The 21,739-nt window shown below is 39.3% G+C and overlaps 2 protein-coding genes and 1 long non-coding RNA gene across 4 annotated transcripts; 1 reads left to right on the top strand and 2 right to left on the bottom strand.

The window, feature by feature from the left end:
• Nucleotides 1–884: 884 nt before the first annotated feature.
• LOC141779291 (chemerin-like receptor 1) lies at nucleotides 885–5,824 on the bottom strand. Its single transcript, XM_074654046.1, has 2 exons — nucleotides 5,691–5,824; nucleotides 885–4,413 (listed from the first exon to the last, which is right to left on the bottom strand). The coding sequence occupies exon 2, from the start codon at nucleotides 4,400–4,402 to the stop codon at nucleotides 3,257–3,259; it is 1,146 nt and encodes a 381-aa protein (XP_074510147.1). The 5' UTR covers nucleotides 4,403–4,413; nucleotides 5,691–5,824; the 3' UTR covers nucleotides 885–3,256.
• Nucleotides 5,825–15,533: 9,709 nt separating this feature from the next.
• Nucleotides 15,534–16,958, top strand: LOC141779304 (trypsin-3-like). Its single transcript, XM_074654060.1, has 5 exons — nucleotides 15,534–15,764; nucleotides 15,866–16,025; nucleotides 16,179–16,441; nucleotides 16,521–16,657; nucleotides 16,752–16,958. The coding sequence occupies exons 1-5, from the start codon at nucleotides 15,725–15,727 to the stop codon at nucleotides 16,899–16,901; spliced, it is 750 nt and encodes a 249-aa protein (XP_074510161.1). The 5' UTR covers nucleotides 15,534–15,724; the 3' UTR covers nucleotides 16,902–16,958.
• A 1,253-nt stretch (nucleotides 16,959–18,211) lies between these two features.
• On the bottom strand, nucleotides 18,212–21,711 carry LOC141779312 (uncharacterized). Of its 2 annotated transcripts, XR_012596254.1 has the most exons (4): nucleotides 21,580–21,711; nucleotides 20,520–20,674; nucleotides 19,054–19,220; nucleotides 18,862–18,897 (listed from the first exon to the last, which is right to left on the bottom strand). It is a non-coding gene; the product is annotated as an uncharacterized LOC141779312 (long non-coding RNA). The 2 variants fall into 2 exon arrangements; XR_012596253.1 differs by having other exon boundaries at nucleotides 18,212–19,220.
• Nucleotides 21,712–21,739: the final 28 nt, after the last annotated feature.

Raw genomic sequence — 21,739 nt, 5'->3', positions numbered from 1 at the left:
TTCAATTGTGATTAATTCTGGGCTCTGTTTCAGAAAGCAGGTTTAACAAACTCTGAGCCTCAACCTGAATTCTGACTAATCCTGAGGAGGGAAACTCAGAGTTTTCGGTTCCAGGTGATCAGTTCAATCAACTCTGAGTAACCTGAACATAAAAAGCCACCATCACTGGAGCTCTGATACTACGATTCACCGTGGCAACAGGTAAATAAAAGGCAGAGCCTCCATTTAAATCCAGTGGACGTAGAGATATTAGTACATGTGTGTGCAGACTGTGCACATTTCTCTTTTAAAGAAAAAGTCAAAGCAGGGAAAAGTGTCAATAATACAATAAAGTTTTATTCAGTGTTGTCCATGAATTCATCTTTTACCAGACTTACATTTCCTTAATGATAAAGTGGTGGAATCTGACTGTGTATTAGGCTGTAGCCCACATTACATTTTAAATATATTTGTTCAGCTTTAATCTGATTAATAATAGGACGTGATGTAAAAGCTACAGATAATTACTGACTTTGGCACTAAATTCAAAATATTTATACATAAACACAAACGACTGATGAGTTACCTGCTTCCTGACTACATGACTGGAATGCCTTTAATGTTGTAAACAGTGCTGCAAATCTGTTTGCACTGTTAAATTAATATTAAAGACCGCAAAATCAATTAATGTGTCAATCAGGGTTTTTTCCCCTCTGAAGTTTGCTGTTCATGATCTGAGAAGCACCTGACGTGTAAAACAGCTCCCTCTACTGGCCAAGTCTATAATAATGATGATAAAGATTGACAATAAAAAGTGCATCCTGTGATTGGCTATCTTGTTAGTTATGTGTTCAGGTGAGTTGTGTATGGTGATTATAAGATATACATCATGAGTGGAAACACGCTCCAAATAATATTTTAATAATAGAAATAATAGTAACAAGAAGCACAATAACAGTTATAATCATTATCATCATTTATGGCCACTTGGGCTGAAAAAGATTAAAAAAAAAACAAGTTAAATGATCATTTACATTGTTTACATTAGACATTTTATAGAGAGGTTTATCATAATATGCCATATTTACAAAGTCATACAATACACTGAATAAACGTGCCATTCCCTTTTTCACCATTCACTTATTCAATTGGTAATCTGCCAAATTTTCACTGGTTCTAGCTTCTAAAATATGAATATTTGGTGTTTTTTCTTTATCTTTTTTGATAGTACACTGAATATTTTAGTTTTTTTGTTGCTGTTGGTCGGAAAAAAACAAGACACTTATAGATGTCACCTTGGACTCTGGGAAAGTAGGAAGGACAATTTTCTCTATTTTCTTTATAGAACATGTGCTTTATTGAGAGAAAGTCGAGAACAAAACTGGCAGATTAATCGATAATGAAAATAATCTGTAGATAAATGTGGAAAATGATTCATTAAAATTCTCGGATTACGGCACCATATGCATGTACTCACATATCAGACATATCCTCCGCCAAAAAATTAATAACAATGATCAAATGATCAAACCAAGCCAAGTATACAATGCAGCTGCTACTTTAAACACAATAGCCATAGTCACTATAAAGGTATTTATTAGGCTTACATTAGCATGTCCTAGTGCTGAATAACAATGGTAAAAACATATGTTTATCAAAGCATGCAGTAGACATGTAGCAGTCAAAAATCAGTTGAATCAGTTTCTCTGGTGTTGCCACATGGCAGGCGACATAAGAAATAGACATTACAGGGTGATTTACACAAAATCTTAATGTAACTAGGTAGTGTAGCTGCCCACTTCCCTTTCACCTTGTATGTACCCAAAGATGGTCTTTGTGGTCACCTTCATGTGCCCAATTTTGTCATGTACACACATAATGGGATCAGTGGTTGGGTTGAGTTGGAAGTGAGGGGCAAGTTGGGAAATGGACTTGCTATAAGCCTGTTTATGCAGTGGTTCAGCAACACTATTTCACACTGTACTTTATTTAGTATCACTCTTCAATACGTTAGTTTACAACCTACGATATTCTATGGCAAGAAAGGCATTGCGTTCTTTGTCAACTTACTGTTATTTAGGTGATGTGCCAGCCTTATTAATTATTTAAGAGGACCTATTATACTTTGGTGCTTTTTTTCCTTTCCTTGATTGAAGTCCTGCCTTTTCTTCCGTAACGTAGTGATGTCACCAAGGGACACATTTGCGTAATACCTGCCTAGCGGCTAGTTTGGCACGCCCTCAAACGAAGCGAGTCAGAGCGGAGCTGCAGCGGAGTCCAAAGAGTTTGGTTCAGTTGACCAATCACAACAGAGTGGGCCAGCTGACCAATCAGAGCAGACTGGGCTCTTTGGGAGGGGGGGGCAGGAGCTCAAACAGAGCGTTTCAGACAGAGGGTGAAAAGAGGTGCTGTGCCAGAGCCGGTATGAGAAAAATAAAGCGTTTTTTGCACATTAAAGCATGTAAACATATTCTAGTAGAAACCCAAAATACAGGTATGAACCTGAAAATAAGCATAATAGGTCCTCTTTAATATAGTCTACAATCATGGCCTATAAACAACTGGGGCGTGTTTTGCTGCTTGTGTCCTTTGCCATCACATACAGGAAGGTACATACTGTAGTAATCAACATCTGGAGTGTATGTGACAGACGAAAAACATTTTTTTGTTTGTGTTGCACAAATTAAACCATAAACTGATGTACTATTTTCAAATTATGACTGGTTTCTCTTGTCAAAAAAGATGGCACATTACATCATCCACTAGTATGGTACAGACTGAAGGTACTGCCGTGAGTCAAAGTGCAGCCAACGACAGAACTGTGTGGTGAAGAGGCACCATTGTTGCTCAAGAGATAAATGTGGCCTTTTGCTCTACAGGTTATTCAATTTGGCAAAATCTGTCTACATGTGTGTATTTATGCGTGCATGCTTTTCTTTTTCTGTTTTCTTTCTTTTTTCCCCTTGAAAAGCTCTACATAAATAAGCCTTTCCATAATTTCAAAAAACTTTATCCCACGAATGCATCACAAATGGATCTAGAAGTTATTGTATAATATTATTATCTGTCTGCTCTACCAAATTATAAATACTGTCAGTGAAGTTGCCAATCATAAAACTCCTATCAATCAAACAGTAACAGGTGAAATGTTTCTATTTTAGATAATGTATAAAGATTGCCTTGAGGCTCCTTGAATGAAAAAAAAAAAAAAGCTAAGTTATTTGTTATATACAGTTACATTTTCTATGTACAGTTACAGTATTTGTTTATATCAACCTTACACCTCGGCATCAGAGACAGACTTTTCTTTGCTCCGACTGGTGACCATTGAGTTTGTGTAGGTATAAGAGCGAGAAATCTCTTCCTGGAAGGCAGTCTCCAAAACATTCAGGATGGATTTGCGGACTTTATCCTTGAAATCTTGTCCCATGAACACATACAGCAGTGGGTTCAGGCAACTGTTGAGAAAGGCCAGGCTGGTTGCTATAGGGACTCCGATAGTGGTGACATGGTCTAATGTTTCACTTGCATGATTAGCCATGTGATTTACCAACTCAATCAAAGCCATGATGTGATACGGAGCCCAGCACAGGAAAAAAGTGGTGATTACAGCGGCAATGATCTTAAAGGGGCGACTTGACTGGCTGGCCAGGGTGCGGTTTCTTCTGAGACGATGGATTATCACAGCATAACAAGAGACAATGACAGTGAAGGGGACAACAAATCCCAGGAGGAAGCGGGTGATGGTCATGGCCTGATGGCGAAACTGTCGCAGCTGATTCACAGACGGTGTTTCGTAATCGTCAGAAAATGCAAAGTTGTTGAAGCAGTTGATGATGTCGTCATTGTTGTATGACGGCCCAGTGTCCCTGAAGATGAAGTATGGAGTGCTGAGAATCAGAGCCAGTACCCAAACACCCAGACTCACACAGGACGCCTTGCGTACACTCCGGTGGTTCTGGGCCCAGACGGGCCACACCACAGACACACATCTGTCCACACTGATCACCACCAGAATGTAGACACTGGCAAACATGTTCAGAAAGCTTATGGTGCTGTTCAGCTTGCACATGAACTTGCCGAAAGGCCAGTGGAAATCCATAGCTGTGTAGGTCACACTCAGGGGCAGGAACGCTGTGAAGAGGAAGTCGGCCACCGCCAGGTTGAGGAACCAAACTGTGTTGACGGTTTTCTTCATCTTGAACCCGGTCACCCAGATAACCACTCCATTCCCGAGCACACCAAGGACAAAGGCCAAACAGTAAACAATGAGGGACATGATGTTGAGGGACTGTCTCAGCTCAGCATGCTCGTCCTTATAGTCATACTCATCGTCGTCGTCGTCATACATAGAGCCATTTCTTCCAGAAGCATCTGTGGCATTGATGTAATAGAAAGGGGTAGCGGTCATTACCTCCATCATTGTCTTGAAACCTGCAATTAAAAAAAAAAATAGTTAGTACCTTTTTATATTTTGCCTAGAGGTCAACAACAATCCATGTAATGTTGTCATGTAATCAGTTTCGTTAAAGGTTAGGATCTTCAGTCCACTCTTAAAAATGACAAATTGTACCATCAGTTCTGCAAAAATAGAAGATGCTGTTCACGTAGACATGAGTAGCTACTATTTGGACTTCATTCAATCGTTGGTGGAAGAAGTACTCAGATCTCTTACTTAAGTAAAAGTAGCAATATCATAGTTTAGAAATACTCTGTTACAAGTAAAAAGTACTGAAATCCAGTACAAAAGCACCAAAAATAAAAGTACTCATTATGCACAAAGGCCCATTTCAGAATAATATATAATATATTATTGACTTATGATTATTGATGCATTAAAATGTGCATTACTTTAATGTTGAAGCTGGTAAAGGTGGAGCTTATTTATCATTACCGGGTATAGCTTGGGAATTTCCCCAATGGATCAATAAAGTCCTATATTTATCCAATGTGATACATCATAATTAATTTTTTTGTAATCTTTTGTTATTATTAATCTGAATCTGCAAAGTAACTAAAGATATAAAATAAATTGCAGTGGAGTAGAAAGTACAATATTTGCCTCTGCAGATAAAGTGGAGTAGAAGTATAAAGTAGCATAAAATGGAAATACTCAAAAGTACAAGTACCTTAAAATTGTACTTAAGTACAGTAATTAAGCAAATAGTACCTTCTGGTGGTAAACTGCACCATCACTGACATACAACCATCTCATGAGCCACAACAGACAGTAAGACAAATCTTAATGACATTTCGAAGAAAGTTCCCCAACTTAGAGGCTTCATAATAAGGCTTAAAAAACAAACTAATTGAATAGTCTTGCACAACATGCATATGCAAAAAGCACATCACTTTCCCCACTGAATGAAACTCACATCAGTGCACATATGAAACGAGAACAGAAATCATAGACCACAGTAAATAAAAACCACTCAGTTGAATAGAAGCAGTCGTTCCCACGCCCTGTATGCTCTATATTATACAGTATAAGTATATAGTGTTAATTAACAGTTGGGCAAGAGGCTTTTTGCACTGTTAATTGCAAAGACAAAGACCTTTTGTCGTCCTCATAAGAGCAGCAAGCTGGATCAAATTCCAGTCTAAGAACTATTCCAGATGTTATATCTACAGTAAATCTACATCAGATGCTTTTATTGTCTTTTTCTTCCTGAGCTTGAGGGTTTTCTGAGGATGAAAGTAGCATACAGTACCTTCTCAATGCGCCTGTCCGATGAGGATGTGTCCGATGAGGATGAGGATGTGTCCGCTGCAGAAGACTCCCCCGGACTAGTCTGACTGGTCTGTGCAGATCGTTGAAGTTCTGGTCCCTGACTCCTTAAATATGTGACGTCATCGCTCCCATCGAGGCGGGACCTCTTTGAGGACCATTAAACCTCTCGTGTCTTTATGCTTTATGGCTGTTTATCCGTTACAGTTCAAGTACATTTACATGTTCTAAAACAAAACACAATTTGGGCTTCATTGATAGATGGGTTACATTAATGCATCATCCACATCCTCTTCACTTTAAAGCTGCAATAGGTAGAATTGGAGCAAACGTGGTTAATGAAAGTTTTTCTTTTTCTTTTAAATGGTCACTATATCCTGACAGTAGTGCACGAGACAGATAATCTGAAAGAAATCATTTGTCCTCCGGTGCTCCTATAATGGCATAATGGAGTAAAACAACCAATAAGAGCTGATCTGGAGCCTTGCCGTCTCTGAGCAGCTGTCAATCACTCGCAAAAATAATAATAAAGGTGCTCTGAGAGAAAAATAGACTTCTGCACCTCCTCATGGCTCTGTTTTCAGGCTTTCAAAAATCCAGTTTGTAACGGGAGACTTTAGCCAATCACAGGTCATTTCAGAGAGAGCGTTCCTTTGGCTGGTTATTCAACGGAGGCAACTGTCAATCACTCGCAAACTCCGATCAAACAGTCAAACTAGGCAGCGCTGATCAACTATGAATCAATATTCTGTTACTGTAATGCCTATTTGTCGCGTAAAATGTATTCAGAAACATCTTGAAGTGTACTGTTTAGCTGTAAAATGAGAAAGTTTGTGACCCGGCAGCCATGTTGAGATCAGTTGAGGAAATACCAAGCACCACCCACCAGCCGGAGCAAACTTTCTCATTTTACAGCTAAACAGTACCCTACAAGATGTTTCGGGGAAAAAAATTGAGAAATAGGCATTACAGCAACAGAATATTGATTCATATTTGATCAGCGGTGCTTAGTTAGACCGTTTGATCGGAGTTTGCGAGTGATTGACAGCTGCCTCCGTTGAATAACCAGCCAATAGGAACACTCTCTCTCTGAAATGACCTGTGATTGGCCAAAGTCTCCTGTTACAAACTAGATTTTTTAAAGCCTGAAAACAGAGCCATGAGGAGGTGCAGAAGTCTAGTTTTCTATCACAGCACCTTAATTACAAAGGGTATTATAGAATTTTTGCCCAATTATGCCAAAAACATTGTGCCTACTGCAAGTTTAACCTTAAAGTGCGGATTTTATTCACAGTTTTGAAAATTATTTTATTTTATTTGAAAAGTTTGAAAAGTAAGTCCATTTTTGGAACTTTTGTTATTTTTCCTCTACAGTACTGTTGCTAGTTATGCCACATACAAAAAACATATTGTTGGAAAGCTTATTTTCTGGCCTATCAGTTGATGCTGGTGAGAGCTGTCTGAAGTTTTGTTGGTAGCTAGAATGGGAGTCCAAAGTATGTCTGCTCTAACCCGGGGGCGGGTGGGACAATATTGTTTATAGTTCCTACCTTGTTACTAATCAACAAAAAGCAGACAAAAACAAGACAAAGGCTTTTCCTAATTGAATAAGACCCACTGAGTGAATGTTTACTCAAGTGGCTCCATATCTCAGTAATTTATGAAAATATAATCATTTTACAAATGTTTTATTTTTCTCAAAGAAATGTGTGAACAAGTGATATTGTAAATATAAGGCGTTCAAATTTAGACTGCAATTTTTTCAATTTTTAGCCAAGAACAAGGTGACCCAACCATTCTGGGGAGGCAGAATTTTGGGAAAATGCACACCTTGTACATTTAATAAAATGTTACCTTTCACGCTTGGTTTGGCTCTAAATAACTTAATAAATTGTTAGCATACACCTGTATCTGTTCAGGGATCAAATTATTTTCCTCACTGTTCAAGTAGTCTGTGAGTAATGGAAGGATATTTGATGTCAATATAAGAGTGTCCCGACCGACACCGCTATCCCCTACAGCATGAAGATGTAGTATATGTGTATATAATATACAGACATTCACTTTATAGTGATACATGCTGTCTCAATAGCAGCTCTTATCTGTAAAGGTGCTGCTCTGAAGTCTGACGTAAAAACTTGCCAAGACATGTCTTCTTCAAAAGCCAAACGATAGAGCCTTTGTCCTTTGGGAAACTCCAAAAGTGAAAACACCAAGTAACCAAACAAGTAAATACATAAATTGTGGGGTTGTGGAAGATGACTACCTGAGAAAGAGTGGAGCTGTGACTTCTCATGTGCACCATCAGTGATCCATCCTGCTGCGTAATGTGTTTTTCCTCTATGTGGGTTGACCTCACGTTTGCTTGAGGTTACGTGTGATTGCTCTGTGTTGACTGGGTGAATCGACATCATATTTTTAATGTCTCCTCTCTTCACCCAGCAGCACAAGATCAGCATCTGTTGATAATTTAGGGTTGCCGTGCAGTTTTGTCAAATAGCAGGCTACACCCTCTGTGCCACTGTCCACTTGAAGCTGGACACATGACTGCGGTGCTTCTGTAGATTCAAACCTGCAAACAAAACAGATCTGGAGTAAGAATTCATCTTTTTCTAACACATTATTGGAATTTGGGTTAGTATTGGCCACAGATCTAAATGTTAAAAAATCCTATTTTGCACTATTAATCGAATTTCTTTGAATTTTGGAAACCCTTTACTCCTAAATGAATGAGTACTCAAACAGTAAATATACAACAGGCTTTTCCATACTTTTACAGCGTAGTCATTTTCTGTAATTGAAATAAAAATGTTGCATGGTGCCTAAAGTTAAAAGTGGAACTTCTTGGGATTGGATATTTTTGGTCACTCATTACACTGAACCACGCATTCCTGAAACATCTGACATTTACAGTAAAGGTGCATAAGTGTAGGCATCACTACAGAACGGGACTGGCAAACAACCGCAGACCTGATTGCAACCTTGAAACAAAAGGGAATTCATGTATCCACCCTGAAGCAAATCGGAGCTGTAAATCTAAGCAATTTCATCTTTTAAAGTGTGCCTGGCACATTCCTGCTGCTGCTTTTGTGCTCTAGATATATCCCAGTCAAGATCTCAGAGTCCCGAAAACTGAAATCTATCCCAAGACCTTGCAATAACATGGACCTACAGATTAGCTGAATAATTAGAAGAGTTAAAAAACTTCTGAACAAATAACAGGGCAAAGCAGAAGATTTAAAGGAACTGACTGACTGCAGGTTCGTGCAATGAACAGTTGTTGTTGTTTAAAGGATGGAGGCATGGACATGGGGGAGTGTTGGCTGGAGACACTGAAAATCAATCTCACGTCCCCAGAGTACAGCCCTACCTTTCAGTGGGGAAGAAAAGTTACATCTGAGATTGACTTCATGGTCATATTTCCTCCCACATGGTTCCTCTTTACTCTCAGTTTTTCTGCCCCACTACCCACACATTTGTACATCTGTATGACATGGTTGTGAGTTAATGCTTCTTTTTTTTTTCTCCTTAGAATTGCATGTGGAAAATTGCAAAACATGATGAATGGACTGTTTCCTCCTCAGTGCAGTAATCTGTGTTTCTTCACTTTTCACGTGCAAACACGCTGACGTTGAGACAAGAATACCGGTGCAAGATGAATTATTTTTAGGTTTACGTGACTCAGTTTGACATCCTTGCATGGTACCTCGATAAGCAAATGTTTTCAGCAGGAAACAGATGTTGAAAAGCACTTGGCCAACATCTGTCACAGAGGCAAACTCGTTGGCACATCATTTATTGGAAGTTGAATTTAAAGAATTTACATTTACAGTATAAATTCATAAATAATAAGGCTGTCCCCTCTTAGTCGATTTACTGACTAATCAGTCGTTTCCTTTAGTTGATTAGTCTTTTTTATGCTTTTTTCATGCTGAATGAGTTATTTTGAAGAAACTTATGAGCACATCTCTGGTAAACACAAGATTTAAAGAGGTGCTTTTGTGTGATTCGTTGTGGAGAAACTTAGTTTTACAGATCTGTTGATTAAATCAACTAATTGATTAGTCGACAAAATCGTATGTTAGTCGTATGTCGAGTGTTAGTTGTGGTGGAATTTCTGATACACAAGTTAACTCAATATGGAAGAGGCCCATGAGCTGTTGATGTCTTACACGGAAGGTTTATTAAAGCTTGATCAAGGAGCAATTGTCAGGTCTCCACCATTGAGGTGCTCTCTGCGTGAAGGCCTCACAACTCTGCCCTTCCTCCCTGGTGCTCAGCGTTTTACCCTTATCATGTTTTGACTTACTCGATTCCTCTGGCATCTCTGACCCTGGTTGCCCCAACGACTGGCTTTTTGGTTGAGGACAGCCCTAAAAATAATATGCGACAAATCAGCCCGTTCTCATTCCAAGGGGATCAAATACCGAGGCTGCTGATATGGGTTACTGCTGCAGGTGTTCCATTAACTATAATGTAAACCCATCCGTCGCAGCTGGCTTAAAACTCTATGACTCAATAGACATATCTGTATTTTTCCAAAAATAGAGTTCATTAGCAAAAACAGATAAAAGCCATTCTTAAAATCAATAAACCAACACCAGTTTGATTGATATTCCTTGAGTGCACAATAAAAAAACATGATTAAGGAAAATAAAATGTAAATATCTTATCAAAACAACCCCACATCAATTTATTGCTATTCTCTGGATTGTACAAAAATTCAGATTTAGGAAAATAAAAACAGAGAAAGAACGCCACTGAAAAAAGAGGTAAAAAAAATGTGAATTGTCTGCAATTCAAACAATCAGACTAAGGAAACTATAACTACTGTATATATATATAACTAAACCGTGGAGGTACTGCCAAATGGTTAGATTAACTTTTTCAAAATCTGACAGCCACTATTTAATCATATGAAACTAAAAAACTAAGCAATCCATTGGTCCCAACCATGCTTGCTTTTTGGGAAGGAGGCTAAATAACGCTCCAAAGTTATGCTAAATTTTGAAGAGGAAAAACTGGCATGGCCATTTTCAAAGGGGTCCCTTGACCTCTGACCTCAAGATATGTGAATGAAAATGGGTAATATGGGTACCCACGAGTCTCCCCTTTACAGACATACAGTATATAAAAGCTCCAAAGCGTGTGGTGAGACAATATGACCCTGGGTCATTATACCTGACAGTGGCATAACACATATTTATAGCCCAGTTTGTCATTGATTTGGGAAGGGGGTCCTCTGATTTTTTAACAATCAGAAGTGGGCCTCAAGTTAGAAAAGGTTGAGAACCCCTGGACTAAGGAGCATCTCATCTACACCACATCAGTTGCTCACATAGTGAAACACAATGAGGCTCAATATCTTGAACTGATCAGATTCACACAGTGTGAGCTGCTAGAAAATTGCCCAACCCTAAAAAGCGAGTCCCCCACTAATGTACACACTCACCACACAGGAACTATGTCCTGCCAATAGTCCAGATGTGAGGGGGAGGAAGGAAGGAAGGAGAGAGAGAGAGTGAAAGAGTGAGAGACACTACATGTGTCTGTGTACACACTCTGCATGAGTTCAGAGCTACACCCTTATTTGAGTGTGTAGGAGGACTCATGTCTTTGTTATCATTGGCTTTTTTTGGGGGGGATACATAAATATTCAGCATCTGAATATTCGTCCCCCCTGAGAGATATTTTACACCAGGTCCAAAAACAATTCATTCTAACTACAGGAAACAGTTTGAAATAAGCTGACCTAGTTACCTTCTTCATCACTCACTTTAAATATGTTCAGCTCCATTTGTAACACTAAATGACATTACTGTTTTAGCCAAAGTCTAGACAGTATGACTACTTTGTTTAATTTGGATTTGACCCTCTTGAGCAATACATTCTCCACTTTTCATTTCTCTGCTTAAATGTGTTTTTTGAATTTTCTGCTGTGCAGTCTTGTGACAGAACTTAAAGGCAGAGCATTTTGCTGGTGTCTGTAGGGGATATTAATAGCTATCCCAAGGCTATAGTTTGAGGCAAGCCTTCAGAGCCGAGGGCTTGCCAGAGTTCTTGATTTACCAACCAAACATGCAATTATGTGTGTGCCGCACAAATACCAATTTGGGTGTGTAAAACAACTAGTGGAGGTTTAAAGGGAATTCGGTTTTAGTGGAGGGTGATATACGCAGTTGGAGTTTGGGGGTTTATTATTCACGACAGCAGCTGGGAGGTTGGGGGAGCAACCTGAAAGGCACAACTGAAATACATGCATGTCTGCTTGTGTCTGTGTGTGGGACAGTGCGGTACTAATGACATACTCCTGCTCCCAGTGTCACTGTAATACACCCGGTGTTTTTCGTCGCTGCGGAGTGCAAAACACTGTGAGCTCAGAGCGTTTCTAAAACTCCCTTTTGTGAAATGCTGGTAAACTAACTGTTGTGTTGAAACTTCTAGCCCCCAGCCTTAAAGTCACAAATAGTGTGAATCTGCTGCGTCCTGAAACCTCAAAGGTTTGTTGATCTTGTTGCGGTGCTGACTGGAAATCAAACTCTTGTCTCACGGGTGCGGAGAGGTCAGGAATTTTGTTTTTCAAGTCGAAACCGGTGCCAACAGCTTTCGCCCCTATGGCTGAGTGACGTTTTTTTCCATGAAATACACCACACACAGGGAAAAAAAGCTGAACCTCAATAACCTAAACCACTTCCTTACATTCGTCCCTACTTTCAACCACAACGCCTGGTCCCCCTCAGCAGACCTAAGGGATATGAATAATCAGCCTGGGCTCTGTCTGACAGCAAACAAGCCTGGCAGTGCATAAGTCATAAAGAGCTCTGACACAGTGCTCTCTCTGTCTCTCCGAGGGTATTTTGAGGTACAGTGGAATGGTATTAGGGGAACCGGAACTGGTTAAAAATGGAGCACCAGATGGTGAAATAAATGGACGTTTTGATCCTTTCCATGTATTGTAACTAGGGGTTAGGGTGGCAAACGCTGGGAAACAACAGCTGTGGTCATTATTTAAGGTCAATGGCAGTTTTAGATAGCAGCAAAGTATTTATATTGTTTCTTAATTCATCCAGCTGATCACATCCTGAATGCTGTTTTGCACATGTGCATCTAAAACAGGCATCTGGGTGTCATGTGTGGGACTATCAAAGATGTTTCCAAGCAATTAGCTCAGGGACTTTTTGCATTTGTTGCACATTTTAACGATTTTGGCAATGTTAGTTTTCTCCAATAAATGCCGTTGAAATGTCACGTAGCCTCGTGTTTAGAAAACTTAGAGACAACTTTCCCCCTCCCTAGCGTTTCCAAGTGGAATTATTGTTGGCACCGCTATCGCAAAGACAACAGATTCGTTTTCTGTGTTCTTCAGAGCCCAGCGATAAAACAACACAGGAGGACACACTGCATTTTGTTTTCCACAGTTACTTTGGTTGCTCCATCGTCTGCTATGTCCGCTACTGGGGATAGTAACTGCGAAGAACTTTCATTGATACTCTGGTAACTGGGGAGAGCTACCATGGATGTATTATTAGAACTGGATACCGGACCGAATGAGAACTGCTCGCCTGGCGGATACGCCAAATAAGTGTTCTAGCTTCCGGGTTTACTTCCGGGTTATGCAGTTCCCGCTCGGCCCATAGACTTTACATTGTGATGATGTCACAGATTTTTTAATCGCTTTTCTTGGCTCGAAGTTTTACAAATATAAAAATATTTATACAAAATATATATAAAACCTCCATTGATCAAAAATTCAAAAGAGAAAAGAGTCATAATCAAACTTGTTTGCAGTTCGAGGTGTTCTGTCAACAATTTTACAGATGTCTCTTTGACAATGGTGGTCTATGGGGAAAATGGGTGATTTTTCGCTACAATACCGTGAGTGGCCACTGGAAAAATGCAAGATTAGCCGTGCACAGACAGAGATACAAACACAGAGATCCACACACATGACTGAAAACATAATCTCCTGGCAGAGATAATAATCAACATTTACTTCATAATGATAAGTTAAAGCAAAAAAAGGTGTCACTTTAATGAAAATGTAACGATAGTGTAGGTCTCGTGAAATCTCGCGAAATAGTAAACAAACACAACGGTTACCATAAATGCAACCTGAGGCGTTTTTATCTTTACAAGAGACTAAGTTTCTCAACAGAAAGCGCCGAGTTGTTACACTTGATTGCAATCAAAGAATACAAGCGATGATACGCAGGTTGTAAAAGGAATGAGGCAGCGAGACGATGAGTGTGCCACACAGTAATGATGGGGGAGGAACTTGCCTGTGCTGGATGGGAATGCGTTATATTTCAACTTTAAGTGTATAATCACAGGGTTTGGTTAAATGTACCCTCACATTTAAATGTTTTCCTGTCTGGTACTGATAAACACCTATGCTCATACATGAGCAACAGAGCCTCGTACCTCTCAGTACGTCTCCATTCTGAGACATTGACTCAGCAATGATATGCAGTTTGGCGATACGGAAACAGGAAGAGTGCTGAATTCCTTTGAATATTTCATACCCAAACCAGAGAGATAAAAGAAAAAAAAGATGCATTGGTTTCCCAAGCAGATTGAATTTCAAAACAGGAATGTAATGAAACGTCATACAAACGTCTGCTTTACAGGGAATCAGGTTTTCTTTTGACTTAAATTGTGTACATGGCTCAGAAACTTGCACAAATGTATAAAAGATAATAACAATGTCAACAAAAACTCTGTGTTAGTTACAATTAACCAGTGGTGGAAAGTAACTAAGTACATTTACTCCAGTACTGTACTTAAGTTCAATTTTGAGGTACTTGTACTTGAGTATTTCCATTTTATGGTACTTTATACTACACTATATCTCAGAGGGAAATATTGTACTTTTTATTGCACTACATTTATTTGACACTTTAGCTACTAGTTACTGCTTTTATGATATGATGCAGTACTGTAATCTACCGAGTAGTATATAAAGAATCTAAATTAACGAAGAACTACACCATTAAAATGTACTTGTTAGTGATAAAAACAGAATAATATAATATTCTATAATATTACAACACGTTCTGCATGCATAATGAGTACTTTTATTTTTGATACTTTCACTACATTTTGCTGATAACACTTCTGTACTTTTACTTAAGCAACACTCTTTTACTTGTAATGAAGTATTTTTCGATTTTTACTTTTACTTAAGTAAAAGATCTGAGTACTTCTTCCACCTCTGCAATTAACAAAAGTTGACTAAATGAAGAAATGAATGACACTTCACTGATAACATATAGGAAACTTAAAATGCTGACACTGTTCCACATTTTCTGACTGTTATATTTCTCCGTGTTTAGATTATTTCAGCAATGCGAAAGGGTTTAACATCACGTATTGCAACACAGCTACTGTATGTTTTCAGGCAGCAGCTTGCTGATAAGCAGACAACCTGTCTCGTATGAGTAAGTGGAACATTTAAAACAGTAAAATACTATTAGTTCAGTTCTCTAGATGTTGAAAATGGCACATTTGCTGTAGCACAATTTTACTCCTAGAGCATCTTTACTTACTCAACATCCACAAGTGTGAACATCACTTTGTGGGTCACTTGAAGGCAGTGCACATCTCATATCCAGTATGTTATTGTATAATAGACCCATTGTAAAGAAAAACATGGCCATAGGGACATAGTTTTATAGAAAATGTACTGATTCCACATGTGAGCTCAAACTTACAAAGAGCTAATGAAAAGCACTCTGACTCAAAGCATGCTGACAGAGGGGGAATTCCAGTGTTTGTAATTCAAAATGTTTCATCATCCAAGCTGTTTTCCCCCCCAGTTTGTTTTTCTGTCTTTTACTGTATACTGTTCATTAAACTCAGTGTTCTGGGGAAATGTAACACATGTTTAGTGTTTGAGGTGTACCTCTGACGATAGAAGACCTTGAGAAAAAGGAGATAAGAGGACTAAAATACCTGAAACTAAGAGGGTGAGGGCACATTAATCTGCCGGCCAGACAGACAGACAGACAGACAGACAGTATGGAGCTTTTCCTTCTTCTGACTCTCTTTGGAGGGGCAGGTATTGTACAGAATTGATAGATGCTGTAAAAAATAAAGTCTGATTATGTGGTATCGAATGACTCACATAGATGTCAATACACGTTTCTGTCATTTTAACAGCTGCAGCTGCCTTGAAGGAAGATAACAAGATTGTTGGAGGGTATGAGTGTCCAAAAAACTCTGTGCCCCACCAAGTGTCTCTCTTCACTGGGTACAACTTCTGTGGCGGAACTCTTCTGTCTGATGAGTGGGTGCTTTCTGCTGCACACTGCAAAACAAAGTAAGAAAGATGATCGCTAATCGCATGTAAACCAAAACTTTAGCAGCAACACTGATGGATTTATATTGTGTTTGAAAAATCTATTTTTTGTGTGTTTCTCCTTTAAGCAGCAAGAGCACAATGTCACCTTAAAGATGGATTTATTTCTTCCAGGTCAGATGTGGAAGTTCGACTGGGAGAGCATGACATCTGGGAACCTGAGGGAACTGAACAGCACATTATGTCTGCCAAGTTTATCCGCCACCCTGACTACAACTCCCGCACACAGGACAGTGATATCATGCTGATAAAACTGAGTCGACCTGCCACTCTGAACAGCTACGTACACCCCGCTATGCTGCCTTCAAAGTGTGCCATTGACGGGACAATGTGCCAAATCTCTGGATGGGGGAGTCTTCGTCCCAGCAACGAGGGCTGTGAGTTACAGAGAAACTCTCTGACTATCCAAAAATGCCATTGTTGCACATAAAAACACTCTTTTACTGTCTTTCCCAGCGAGGTACCCTCATAAGTTGCAGTGCCTGGACGCCCCTCTCCTGAGTGATGACACGTGCTTTAATTCATATCCTTTCCAAATCACTGAAAACATGATCTGTGCTGGCTATCTGGAGGGAGGGAAGGACTCCTGTCAGGTAATATGCAGAGACATCATGGCTGCTGTTAACACAAAACATTCTGCCTCTAGATGCTCCAGATAAGATAATCATCTTTTTTTTTAATCTTCAGGGTGACTCCGGGGGTCCCATGACGTGTGACGGAGAACTACAGGGAGTTGTGTCTTGGGGGCACGGCTGCGCTCTGAGAAAAAAGCCCGGGGTGTACACAAAAGTTTGCAATTACATCTCCTGGATCAAGAACACCATGGCGTCTGGCTGAGCAGCGGAGATATCAAAGAATTCACATGTGAATTGGCAGTAAAGTCAAACTATATGATGTGCTGTGTGTACCGTGTGATTTTTCAACATATCCTCATACAACGGTTCGTTTGATTTCTTACGAAAAGTTATTCGTCATATAAGATCGACTTGGTTAGGTTTAGGTAATAAAACGACTTATTTAGGTTTAGGAAAAGATCGCAATTTGGGTTAAAATAACTCCGGAAGTGACGTAACTTAAGAACGGAAGTTACATGACAAATAAATCAACGTTAACTTCTGGTTTCACACGAGCTACAAACACCGGTCTTCTGGGCGAAAGTCTGGTGTTTTTTGGTTCGGTTTAGGCAATAAAACTACTAAGGTTTAGGAAAAGATCACGGTTTGGATTAAAATAACACAGAGAGTGGCATAACTCAAGTACTGAAGTTACGTGACAAATAAATCAACGTTGACGTCTGGTTTCACATGGTGTATGAGGACAGCCTGTTTTTTTTTTATGGGAGTATTAGTGAGTCATTAGAATAGAAATGATAGAAAGCATCTAAGAATATAACATCCTGTCTTCATGCCCTCAGAATTTTCATTAAACTGACAGACAGGAGTTTTGCTCTGCAGGTGTCTAAAACAAGTGCGCCCGAGAAGCCACATGTGCTCAGCACCATAATTCGTAGCTTTGGTAAGCAGGACTGTAAATTAACATGGCGTCTATCTAAGTATCTGGGAGTGTAATATACAGTTCTAGCTGCCTCCCGTGCTGTCACACTATCTGACTCTATACCAGCTCTGACTCAGAACGACTTCACAATGAATGGGTAGACATGTTTCTTGCTCATGGAGGCCTCGGCAGAACAGAGAGCAGTTGAGGAGCAAACCTGACATTTACAGTCAGCCAACAGTAAATCACAAAGGGCAAAAAAAAAAAAGCTGCTACACTGCTCTCTGTGGGTTGAAACTGTAAAGCATGTTGCACACTCTGGCCACACTCCATAATCACCGGTTATGGAGCACTGTCTGCTACAAATGTGGTACTTACACAGTTGACTATCCAGTAACTTTTTTTTTAGCTGTAGCACGGCCTGAATGTTGCCGCAGTTTGTGTTTGGAGTAAAATGTAGGAGAATATTATCAACTAATACGTTCTGCAAGACGCTAACTCCCTGCTAGTGACACCGCTCTGTAACCCCCGCATGGAAATACGCAATCAACAACAGGTGCACATTCATGAGAGTACTCAATCGCAAAACACCCGAGTGATTTAAGTGGATTCTGGTTGCCTGGGTGTGGCACGAAGCAGCGCTGTGAGTCACCAGGCATTTGCTTGACCACCGAATAAAGAGGCCTAACGAGGACTCATTTATGTACAGAAAATAGCTCTTATTGCTATGAAGCATGCAGGACGCTGCACTATTTTATTTCTGAAAGCACGGCCTTTGAGAGGATGTTTCTTCTGGCAACACAGATCTCCATGTTTTGAATGCTACAGAATTCCACAAACCAAGTTTACGAGCTACTTAGAAGTTACGGCAGCTTAGTTAAAAGCGTCCCTCTCCTTCTGCAGTGTCCTTTACAGTACATGTTCTTGATGTGGCCACAGACTAAAGCAGTTTATTCCTCAGCGACTGCAAGGATTAGCTAGGGACGTGTCAGAAGAAACCAGCAGTTTAGCCATGACCTTTCCATAAAAACGGAGCTATGAAAAGCAAATGGAAACAAAGGAAAATAGCTGACAAGTTCATTGATAATTTAATGATAATGGTATGTGAAAAGATTTTTGTCTTACAGAGACATATATAAAACAATTTAAAGCTGCAGTGGGAGCAGATATGATTAAAAAAATGCTATTTTTATAAAACTATATCCTGAAAGTAATGCATGAGACAGGTAATCTGAAAAAAATCATGTGCCTCTGTGTCCTCCGGTGTCCTCCGGTGTCCTCCGGTGTCCTCCGGTGTCCTCCGGTGTCCTCCGGTGTCCTCCGGTGCTCCTAATGGCATCTGCAAGATTTCACAGACCAGAGGAAAACAACCAATCAGAGCCGAGCTGGAGCCTGCCGTCTCTGAGCAGCTGTCAAACTCTGACCAAACGGTCAAACTATGCAGCGCTGATCAAATATGAATCAATATTCTGTTACTCTAATGCCTATTTCTCACCTCAAATGTTTTCAGAATCATCTTGTAGTGTACTGTTTAGCTGTAAAATGAGAAAGTTTGTGACCCGGCAGCCATGTTGAGATCATTTGAGGAAATACCAAGCACCGCCCACCAGCCGGAGCACAGCCAATAGGAATGCTCTCTCTCTTGGAGATGATGAATTGAAACTGATGAAACAATGGCACAAAAGCACACAGTGTTGTAAAGTAGATTAATGGAAACATACAGATCTCATGGAGAAAGCCCACATATAATAACATGTGCAGTAAGTCTCCGTCCCTAAACACATTGACTGGCTCAGCCTCCACACATGACATCAGCTGCCTGGTGGCTTCTATTTGGGTCTGACATGAAGCGTGTTGACGGCTCGGGCCAGCTCCTGCGGCTTAGGGTGGGGACCCTCATGAGCGGTCAACAGATTTCCCTGTAAAGTAAGTCTCCAGGGATGTAATCATGGTTAAGTCAGGACAGTGGCAGCAACTCAGTGAACCAGAAAGGGGCAGCTTTAGTCCTCTGAAGTCACAGATTAGTAGTGTAGAACAGAGACAAGACTTCCTTTTACTCTGTGACAGCAGCTTTGACTCCTCTATTACACTTCACAACTAAAAAGACCTACTTTTTCCCTCCTACTTCCTACTACTTTATAACCATTTTTTTTTTTTTTTACACCTTTGCAGTGTCCGATAAGTGCCAGCAGAGGGCAACATCCAACTTGTGGACAAGCCTGATTGCAGCTTCTGAGGTTACTTATCTCTTCTCTCTCAAGTGATTGAATACATGACATTCGGTTCAATGGACATACAGTTTCTGGCAAAACAGAATAACTTCCCGTGGTGGAAAAACGATTAAGATATGTTAATTACGGAAACATAGCCGCAATCCAGTCTAAAAATATTGTTACAGCCCTTACCGGAATGCAGGTTATTCAAGTTCACTATTAGTATACTTCTTTTGAACTTAAAATAAGAGAGTATACTTTCAGTTTACTTTTTATGTATTCATCAGCGATACTTAAGAAAAGTATACTTAAGTATACTTGGCTTATACCGACAAGTATACTTAAAAGTCTAAGTATACTTGGCTCATATTGTCAAATGTTTTGATATGAATTTACTTCAATTCATCAAGTTTTTGGTTTATTTGTTCACCGTAGGCATGCGAGAACAACACATTTATTCATTTTTTAAATCTCATCACAAATCATCAAGTTTAAATAGCAAAAGGAGCAAGTCTCTTTATGTAATACGTAGATCATTGCCTGCGTACTATAAGTTGATGTTAATGAGCTATTAAGTTAATGAACTAAAAAGCAGAGATGCTCATTTTTTGCAAGTCCAAGTTAAGTTTCAAGTCTTTGAAAAGTCCTGTATTCAAAATCTCACTTAAAGGAACAGTGTGTAACATTTAGAGGGATCTATTGGCAGAAAAGGAATATAATGTTAGTATAAGAATTGTGTTTTTGTTACCTTAGAATGAGCCGTTTATATACCTACATACGGAGCGGGTCCTCTCTTCACGGAGCTGGCCGCCATGTTTGTACAGTAGCTGTCGGGCACCGTAGGTCTCCTGTACACGCTTGGCAACCTCACCGCTAGATACCCTCACATCCTACACACTGCACCTTTAAATAAAAGTACAAAATTGTCAGCATCAAAATATATTTAAAGTACCAAAAGTACTCAATGGCTCATTTCAGAATCATATTATATTACTGAAAGATAAATAGTGATGAATTAATAAGTGTTCATCACTTTAATATTGCAGCTGGTAAAGGTAGGGCTCATTTTAATTACTTTATATACTACTGGGTAGTATAACCTTTAATACGTATCAGAATTATTATAGTTATTACCGTAATTTAATCATAATTAGTTGATTTTTTTATTTTGTATTGATAATCTAAATCTGGAAAGTAACTAGAGGCAAGGCAGCTTTATTTGTATAGCACATTTCAGCAACAGGGCAATTCAAAGTGCAAAAGAACATTAAGACATAATTAAAACAGTTATAAAAACATCAAAAAAATTAAAGATTAGAAATTAAAAACAAATTTATAAAGCTAGGATAGAAGCTAAAATAGAATATAACACACAAGAGTAAAAGCTCTAGTGCAGTATAAGATCATTATCTGGTTTAATAAAAGGCAGCAGCAGCAAACAGGACAGTTTTAAGCAGAGAGTAAACTAGAGAGTAAAAAGTACAATATTTGCCTCCAAAATGTAGTGGAGTAAGTAGAAAGTAAACGGAAATACTCAAGTAAAGTAGCCTACAAGTAAGAAGTTAAGTACAAAATAGTACATAAGTAAGCCCACTTGAGTAAATGTACTTGTTAGGCTACATTCCACCACTGTTCAGTATAATCACTGTCTTGAACAACAAAGTTTGTGCATAGATACATCATAAAATAAAGCAAAAATAATGTTATTAAAATAGATAGTTATAATTATAATAGTTCATATTTGGTGTGAAGCAGTTTAGGTTGGCTGTAAAAGTGAAATTGTGGTCAAGATAAGAGAAAAACCTCACAATAGGAAACCCCAATATCCTCCTAGAGGCTCCAAACAGAACTGATTGGTCTTCACTGAATCTATCTGATAAATTCGGGGACCTCTTTTTTTTTAGGGAGCAGTCTCGCCAGAGATCACATCTCCATGGTAAAAGAAGAAACAAAGCAGATGTCAGCTGG

This window comes from Sebastes fasciatus, chromosome 12 (genome assembly GCF_043250625.1).
Source record: "Sebastes fasciatus isolate fSebFas1 chromosome 12, fSebFas1.pri, whole genome shotgun sequence".
Classification (NCBI taxonomy): domain Eukaryota; kingdom Metazoa; phylum Chordata; class Actinopteri; order Perciformes; family Sebastidae; genus Sebastes; species Sebastes fasciatus.
Note: the sequence above shows the minus strand (reverse complement) of the source record. Positions and strands in the feature narration are given on the sequence as shown.